This window comes from Telopea speciosissima, chromosome 10 (genome assembly GCF_018873765.1).
Source record: "Telopea speciosissima isolate NSW1024214 ecotype Mountain lineage chromosome 10, Tspe_v1, whole genome shotgun sequence".
NCBI classification, from domain to species: Eukaryota; Viridiplantae; Streptophyta; class Magnoliopsida; order Proteales; family Proteaceae; genus Telopea; species Telopea speciosissima.
In genome coordinates, this window is record NC_057925.1 from 28,022,003 (window position 1) to 28,031,386 (window position 9,384).

The 9,384-nt window shown below is 36.2% G+C and overlaps 1 protein-coding gene across 1 annotated transcript; it reads right to left on the reverse strand.

Moving 5' to 3' along the window:
* Positions 1 to 4,860: 4,860 nt before the first annotated feature.
* Positions 4,861 to 7,145, reverse strand: LOC122643463 (syntaxin-22-like). Its single transcript, XM_043837081.1, has 4 exons — positions 7,050 to 7,145; positions 5,697 to 5,729; positions 5,314 to 5,476; positions 4,861 to 5,152 (listed from the first exon to the last, which is right to left on the reverse strand). Exons 1-4 carry the CDS (start codon positions 7,143 to 7,145, stop codon positions 5,001 to 5,003), a joined length of 444 nt encoding a protein of 147 aa, XP_043693016.1. The 3' UTR covers positions 4,861 to 5,000.
* Positions 7,146 to 9,384: the final 2,239 nt, after the last annotated feature.

Below are 9,384 nucleotides of genomic sequence, written 5' to 3' on the forward strand. Positions count from 1 at the left end.
GATTTACCCCTACTTAAGTAATAATTCTGCACATGTTCATTAATGGTACCCGCATAAATAAATATTAACAGTTTATGGTGATAAATCATAAACAGCTAAAGAGCGGTTTATGAATTTATGTTTATATTGATTTATAAATCATACCAAATACATCTATTCATATTTATGTGTCAAATAAATTTAAATTAAAACTATAACAAAGATAGCCTTCATCAACTTCTATCCCATTTTCGACTCATCGTCTCCAAGTCCTTACCCCCTTTCTTGCAATCTTAACCTCACTCATGCTCCCTATCCCTTTCTTTTCGGTTGCAAGCAACATTCAAACTCAGCTTCTGTTTCAGATCTCCGTCCATCTCTGTGGTCATGTGTTGGTGTAGTCATTGGATCATCTCTTGGGTTCACAAGCATTGGAAAGATCAAAGTTGAAATCTCTGATCACCTCCATGGTTGCCTGTGGGAAATCAATTATAAACCAATTAGGGTTTGGTATAAAATTTTTACCAAACCATCTCTTTTCTTGTCCCATGAAATTTATGGGAAATAAACAAGAAAAGAACACACATCTCTTTTCCATCGCATAGAAAAAGAGAAACGAATGCCCAGCGGAAAGAGATCGATTTGGGTTCATTTTTCTATCCTATGGTTACCAAATAATTAATTAAAATTTAATGCATAAAATAAACATTAAGATCTACTAATATGTAGAGCCTCAAGTGTTGCTCCTCCTCCATACAATGGTTCTTCCCATAACGAGCACTTCAAGAAAGCCCTAACTTGAATCTTCTTCATGCAATAGAAGATCCTCAAGCCAAACCATAATTTCTTTTCTAATAACAGGATCCAATCAAGTAGAAACTAGGGTTTCTAAAACCTAGGGGTGTCAATGGGTCGGGTTGGGCCGGACCTGCCTAAACCCTTACCCTGACCCTGACCCTGACCCTAAACCCTGACCCTGACCCAACCCTAGCAGGGTCAAGAAACCCTCAACCCTGACCCAACCCTGCCAAGGTTTCCCCTAACCCGGCCCGGCCCGGCCCGACCCGACCCTGATAGGGTCGGGCAAGGTCGGGTTGGCCCTGATTGACCCTGTCTTGACCCTATTTTGGGCTATTCCAGTTTTCAATCGTCCTAAATGTGAGACTATTCCAGTTTTTATTTTACACTGGGTAGGGGTGGGATCCCTAGAAAATTTTTCTTAATTTTTAACCATGAATAAATAAACTGACTTTAATTAGTTGAAGATTTGAATATGATATCTTGACCATATATCGTTCTCAAATTTTTCTTAATTTTTATTTTATTTTATTAAGATCATAAGGCACTCAAATATAACAAGTAAACACATAAGATCGATGAGCTCTAAAGGCAGTCAAATGATGTAGGAAATATTGGCCAGTAAGGTAAAACTGAAGTCAGGGTTTAAATTGAAGCTTATCGATTGAAAAGAAAGTAAAAGTTAAAATCCAATTAATATCAGAATATTACACAAATTGACACTTTAATATGATATTGAAGCTAGGGAATTGTTTCGTGCAAGTCATCTCACTCTGTATCTTAACCCCCCCCCCCCCCAAAAAAAAAAAAAAAAACCAGCCCGCAGAAGCCGGAAATGACACAGATATCACAAGGTACTGGGTAGGGGTGGGATTCCTAGAAAATACCAACTACTTACTTTCATTCAAGTACTCTCTACAACAAGGTTTTTGCTCTCTGGGTTAACTAACTCTGCCTAATGAAGAAGAAGAAGATAATTAAGTCTCTCTCTCTATATATATATTGTCAATCTTGGTGTGATTAAACTTGGTAGGATTTAAGTTAAAAGAATAAATTATACTTATTTTCTTTAGAATTTGCTAAATTTGTTTTCGTTTCTGTGAAAACTATATAGTTAAACTGGGAAACCCTGAAAGAAACCCGCTACTTGTTCATTCTCACATAAAAAATGGTTCTCTTTTCTATTTCAACTGTTTGGTTTTCAAGATTCAGTGGACTATTAATGCATCTGGTTGAACTTGGCTCTACTGGGTGGCCCGAAGTCCACCTTTCCTTCTTCGCAGAGAGAGAGAGAGAAGGGGAGGAGGTGGATGGGACAGAAAATCATAGTCACGCAAAAACACACGCACACGAAGGAAGCAGGTGAGAAATAGACGACTAATCTTACTCTTTTTTACATACCTTGATGCAAATCTGGGAAGGAGGAACCGAGGAAGAAGAAGGCAGACTGCTAGTCGAGCACTCGAGCGGCGGCTTTCTCGTGGATGAAGATGAAGAATGAAAGGTGAAGAAGAAGAATGAAAGGTGAAGTACTCCAGCGGTGGCTTTCTCATGAATGAAGAAGAAGATTGAAAGGTAAAACGAAAAGGGAATAATCGGAATATGGGTTACGGTTATTATCTCTTATGGGCATTTTGGTATTTTTACCAATATATACTTATAACTAATTTAGGGTTGGGTCCGGGCCGGGCCGGGCTAAGGCCGGGGTCTTATCCCTGACCCGACCCGACACTGCTAGGGTCAGCCAAAAACTCAACCCAGACCTGCCTTTCGGGCTGGTAGATCAGGGTCGGGTCCAGATTGGGCTCAGGGTGTGTGTGAATGCTATCAAAATCGCTTTGAATGAAAATATTTTTTTGGACATCAAAACAAATGAATATTTTACTCTAATTTTGATTTTTAGTAATGTTTTACTATATTTAGATTTATGAAATTTTTATATTTAAGAAAAACCCAAGCATTAGAAAGTTGAAAATTGTACCTACCGTTGAAAATCCAATTTTTGTTCTTGATCTGAGGGGTAGATTTTTTTTCCTTTTAGAATTTGATTTTTTAACAATTTTTATTGGATTCAAATAGGGGATATTTGCTTATTTATGAATAATATCTTAAGTCAATGAAATACAAATACAAAAGCATTTACTTAAATGATATTAGACATAAATAAGTGTCTGTTCTGGTTTCACACTAACTGAAACTCCTATTTGGACTTTGTTTTTGCAAAATCTGATAGTGACAGTGTATTTAAATGGCCTAAAATATGTTGAGTACCAAGTTTTAGACCCAAACTATGTTTAAAACCCACCGACACTAGGTTTCGAGTTTAAAAAAACAAAAATACACCAACTCGACTGAGATCTCGGTTTTTCACAAGGTCGAGTCGGGATCGAGTTCTGAGTTTTACTACCTTGGTTACAGGTAAACCACCTTCTCCCCTCTGTTAATAATTGAATGGTCATCTCCACCAATGGGTAGATCCGGCCACACGGCTAACACTGTAACGTGCTCCCAGCTGTGATAACTTCTTTGAATTGAAAACTACCAATAAGGAAACCGGCTGTTTTCAACTTGAGGTAGACAAAACACTGGTAATCGCTGGAGAATTTAATCCTCGAGTATCAACTTTATCACACCAAAACACATTAATTCTACATAGTGATCTCAAGTTCTATCCCATGAGGCCAATCCCTCTCTCTCTCTTCCCTCTTTGTGCGTGTAAGCGTATGTAAACCAATTGAATTACGGTTATAGGTATGACCTGAACACAATGAACCAGGTCAACAAGGCTTCATTGGGACACTATTCCCTAAAAAAGGAGGGAAGTTCTCATACAGAAACAAGTGGAAACACTCCCAACCTTATCCAACCTACTTCAGTTGTTAGGATATTTAGATTTAAAGGTGGAACTTTATAAATTCAACACTAACAGGTAACAGTAGAGTTACCCCATTTACAAACCTCCCCCCCACCTCCTCCACACAAAAAAAAAGTAGAAAAAAAAAAAATAAGGGTAAAGGATTAACAATAATGTAAACCAACAAACTGAATGCATTCAGGTTCATTTACCAGTAGAATGTAGTACAGAAAAAAATTAATTCAGAAAAAGAGAGAATGAAAGAAAACTGAGATAAAATCCTTGATAATAAACACAGGCAAAACTTTAAATGCTATTAACACTGCACACTATACATAGAATAAGTAAATCCACTACTTGCATCACACCCACAACCACACCGCCGCTCTTGGAAGGCCAAAAAGTTCTACACATTATATGATAAGGAAAAGGAGGAGAACGACCACCACTAATACGAACATCACCAGTACCCACGAACACTGTTTACAAAAACAGAGAAGTAAATAAGGATGAGAAACAAATATTAGTACAAAAATTACTAAAAAAATACAAATCAAAACAGAATCCAGAACTTCAGAAGAAATCTTAACATGCATTATGCTAAAAGAACTCATACATACCAATTCTGTGCATTTGAAATGTAGATTTGAGGTTTTGAATTAACAAAGCAAATTAGTTTCTTCATGTGTCCTCAATCGTTTCCTTTCTTTTTCGTCTAGTTTCTAATAACTATGCACTATGCCTTCTACTTTTCTTTCCATCTTTTCTATTTAAATATGGAGAAATTTACAAAATAACCGAAGCTACTGAAAAAGCTTTTTGAAAGGATGCACATGTTGGTTAACATTTTTCTGTAATTTGCCTATACTTCTGATTGCTGCATTTTGCTTTGTATGTTTGAGTATATATATATGTGAACTGGATTGATAGACTCCATTTTACCATTCCCCACCCCCCCTTAATCCTTCTTTGTAAGTTAAAAATTCATTAAATATTAAAGAGAAAAGAGTCTCCTATACAATAGTAACAGCTTCACCAAAGGAGATGATCAGTAGACTAAGCTGTAGAGTACCCAAAATATTAAAAAGCAATAAGGACCGGACCAAGTTTTAAAGAAAGATTGTCCAGGAACTTTCTTTTACTATTCTCCTTACATCTTACACATTATGTATCTGTTTCCACAAAGTATTCATTTATTAAAAGGGTCCATTAACATATGCATGTGCAAGGTGTATACATGGTGTAAGCAAGCATTGCTAATGCTGACTTTCTATTCCACACTCTTTTCACCTATTCTTACTTATCACAACAATCTTGTAGTTATCAGCAAGTATATAACAGCATCTTACAGTCCAGAGAGCGAACTTGCTCAGAAATAAGGCGATCCAGTACAAGATACTATATTACATTTAACACTTACCCATGATGATCTAGATTTGGCATTCTTGTGAGCCTTTGAAAGTTGCATTTTAGCTTGCGTTGTTGCAACAGATGAAGCTTCAATGTTTGATTGAATGTCATCTGTTCCAAGGATATACAGCACCACAAAGAACAAATAGTATAAGAAAAGGCTTGTTGTTTTGCGAGCGCGGGGGGGGGGGGGATGTGGGCAGTGGGCAGTGGGGTAGGGTTTGTAAAAAGTTCACAAAAAAAATTACTTCAAGGAACTTTTTGTGCCTTACCTATTACCACTCCTTGCTCATGAACTAGAACAGCAAGGTCTCGAAATATCTCATTTGCTTGTCCAATTTCTTGTTGTATATCATTAATTCCCTTCTCCCTCTCCTCTATTATAGCCTTATTGAATGCAACCTCATTACCCAGCAGTAGTACCTCTTGTTTGCACTAATCAGAATCTCAGCTCGAAGAGCAATTGATCATAAAAAGGACTTCATTCCAAACCTCTGACGGCGTCTGCCATTTCACATTCTAAAACTCTCTTTCTAAACAATGGAAAACTCAAGGACAATTGGTTACCTAGAAACAGATATATTGTCTTGGCTGATAATACATGTATAAAAAATGGAACCAGAAATAGATAGAAAGGGAGAGAAACACTTATTACCGATTGACAAACTGGAACGGCGAGACAGTTAATCTGAAGAAGAATAAAAACTTTCAGAACTGAGAAGGAATGAGAGAGTTACCTAGAGGCGACAGCTACTGGTGATTTCTCCGGCCAAGGCGCGTAGCAGGTACCGCGTAGTAATTGCTCCTAAGTTCTCTACGGCATCTAGGGCTTTTCCTCTGGGGAAAAGAAGAAAAAAGAGACGAATGTTAGGATTTGGCGGGAATCTAATGGGCATGGAAGTATCCTGGGCCCGATAGTCCTGGGTCCAAAATATGCACACCTGGTTAGGGCTTGTTTTAGTGGAATCTATCTATTGTGAGCCCCAGCCGCTTTAAGTGGTCTCGGTACAATGGTTCCCCCCATTTGACAAATTTGGGGAAATGGAGCTGCCTAAGAAATGGAGTCGATAATGATCTCACTTCGTCTTGCTTTGGCTCTATTTGGTATAGTTTATAATTATATTATGACCTATTTATGAATAATCAATAACGATAATAGGTTGTGGACTATAAACAATAATGATTTGGTTATTACTAGACGTATAGATTACGTAATGAAAAATAACTTTGGTATATTTAATTGAAGAATATATTATGTATATAATATGATATATGTTAGGGGTGTTAATTGGTCGGTTTCAATGTGAGAATGAGTAAGTCCAAAACACGATCCGACAAGGGTGCACTGATTTTGGTTTGATTTTAGATTTGTATGGGTTTGGTTTCGGGTTGCCTTGTATATTTAAAAACGTAAAGAAAAAGTATATTTTTAATGAATTGCAAGTTGATATTGGTCTCTTACTGGGTTACATTGGTTTCAATCCGGTTTTTTAAGTTTGCTTCGATGTCTTATTGGCTTCAAACACCCGGTTTGGTTTCGATTTTACCAAAGCCTAATCCAAAACTCATATTGGTTTGGTGGGTTCACCTTGGTTTCGGTTGGTTCGGCTTGATTTCGTCGTTTTGAGCTGGGTTTTGCCACCCCAAATATATGTTGAAATTTGAAAGAGAGTAAGGGGAGTAGTGGGGGTTGGAGAGAAAACAATGTGTTGTTCTAATTTTCGTTAATTTTATTGATTTACCCCTGCTTAAGTAATAATTCTGCACATGTTCATTAATGGTACTCGCATAAATAAATATTGACAGTTTATGCTGATAAATCATAAACAGCTCAAGAGCTGTTTATGAATTTGAGTTGTTTATGATTTTATGTTTATATTGATTTATAAATCATACCAAACACATCTATTCATATTTAGGTGTCAAATAAACTTTACTTTATACTATAACAAAGATAGCCTTCATCAACTTCTATCCCATTTTCGAATCATTGTTTCTAAGTCCTTACCCCCTTTCTTGCAATCCCAACCTCACTCATGCTCCCTATCCCTTTTCGGTTGCAGGCAACATTCAAACTCAGCTTCTGTTTTAGATCTACGTCCATCTCTGCGGTTATGTGTTGGTGTAGTCATGGGATCATCTCTTGGGTTCACAAGAATTGAAAAGATCAAAACTGAAATCTCTGATCACCTCCATGGTTGCAATTGGGAAATCAATTATAAACTAATTAGGGTTTGGTATAAAATTTTTACCAAACCATCTCTTTTCTTGTCCCATGAAATTTATGGGAAATAAACAAGAAAAGAACACACATCTCTTTTCCATTCCATAGAAAGAGGGAAACGAATGTGCAGCGGAAAGAGATCGATTCGGGTTTCTTTGCTCATCCCATGGTTACCAAATAATTAATTAAAACTTAATGCATAAAATAAACATCAAGATTTACTAATATGTAGAGCCTCAAGTGTTGCTCCTCCTCCATATAATGGTTCTTCACCTAACGAGCACTTCAAGAAAGCCCTAACTTGAATCTTCTTCATGCAATAAAAGATCCTCAAGCCAAACCAGAATTTCTTATCTAAGAACAGGATCCAATCAAGTAGAAAATATGTAAATTTATTGGTTAAACTGAATTTGGTGTGCGTGAATACTGTCAAAATCGCTCTGAATGAAAATATTTTTTTAGAGATCAAAACAAACAAATATTTTACCATAATTTTGGTTTTCAACAATGTTTTACCATATTTAAATTTATTGAATTTTTATATTTGAAAAAAAACCCAGCATTAGAAAGTTAAAAATTGCATCTATCGTTGAAAATCCAATTTTTGTTCTTGAACTAAGGGGGGTAGATTTTTTTTCCTTTTGGAATTTTATTTTTTAACAAATTTTTTTGGATTCAAATAGGAGGGTATTTGCTTGTTTATGAATAATATCTTAAGTCAATGAAATACAAATACAAAAGCATTTACTTAAATGATATTAGACATAAATAAGTGTCTGTCCTGGCTTCACACTAACTGAAACTCCGATTCGGACTTTATTTTTGCAAAATCTGATAGTGTTATTGTATTTAAATGGCCTAAAATACCGAGTTAAAAAAAAAATAAAAATGCACCAACTCGACTAAGCTTGGTTTTTCACAGGGTCGAATCAGGATCGAGTTCTGAGTTTTATTACCTTGGTTACAGGTAAAACCTCCTTCTCCCCTCTGTTAATAATTGAATGGTCATCTCCACCGGTGGGTAGATCCGGCCACACGGCTAACACTGTAATCGTGCTCGTAGCTGTAATACCTTCTTTGATTTGAAAACTACCAATAAGGAAACCGATTGTCTTCAACTTGAGGTAGACAAAACACTGGTAATCGCTAGAGAATTTAATCCTCGAGTATCAACTTTATCACACCAGAACACATTAATTCTACATAATTATCTCAAGTTCTATCCCATGAGGCCAATCTCTCTTTCTCTCTTCCCTCTTCGTGCGTGCATGTGTGTGTAAACCATTTGAATTACGGTTATTGGTATGACCTGAACACAATGAACCAGGTCAACAAGGCTTCATTGGGGCACTATTCCCTAAAAAAGGAGGAAAGTTCTCACACAGAAACACATGGAAATACTCCCAACCTTATCCAACCTACTTCATTTGTTAGGATGTTTAGCTTTAAAGGTGGAGCTTCACAAATTCAACACTAACAGATAACAGTAGAGTTACCCCATTTACAAACCTCCCCCCCCCTCCTCCACACAGAAAAAAGAAGAAAAAAACAAAATAAAGGTAAAGGATTAACAATAATGTAAACCGACAAACTGAATGCATTCAGGTTCATTTACCAGTAGAATGTAGTACAGAAAAAAATAAATTCAGAAAAAGATAAATTCAGAAAAAGAGAGAATGAAAGAAATCTGAGATAAAATCCTTGATAATAAACAAAGGCAAAACTTTAAATGCTGTTAACACTGCACATTATACATAAAATAAGTTAATTCACTACTTGCGTCACACCCACAACCACACCGCCGCTCTAGGAAGGCCAAAAAGTACTACACATTATATGATAAGGAAAAGGAGGAGAATGACCACCACTAATACGAAAATCACCAATACCCACCAACACTGTTACAAAAATCGAGAAGTAAAGAAGAATGAGAAACAAAGATTAGTACGAAAATTATTAAAAGAATACAAATCAAAACATAATCCAGAAGTTCAGAAGAAATCTTAACATGCATTATGCTAAAAGAACTCATACATACCAATTCTATGCATTTGTAATGTAGATTTGAGGTTTTGAATTAACAAAGCAAATTAGTTTCTTAATGTGTCCTCAATCATTT

Bases quoted from the DNA above. Each gene is read 5' to 3' on its own strand.
- LOC122643463 (XM_043837081.1), bottom strand. From the start codon at position 7,145: ATGGACGTAGATCTAAAACAGAAGCTGAGTTTGAATGTTGCCTGCAAC. The intron at 5,477-5,696 runs GTAATAAGTGTT...GATTCTGATTAG, and splicing joins CCGTTCCAGTTTGTCAATCG to TGCAAACAAGAGGTACTACT. The intron at 5,153-5,313 runs GTAAGGCACAAA...TCCTTGGAACAG, and splicing joins TGAGCAAGGAGTGGTAATAG to ATGACATTCAATCAAACATT.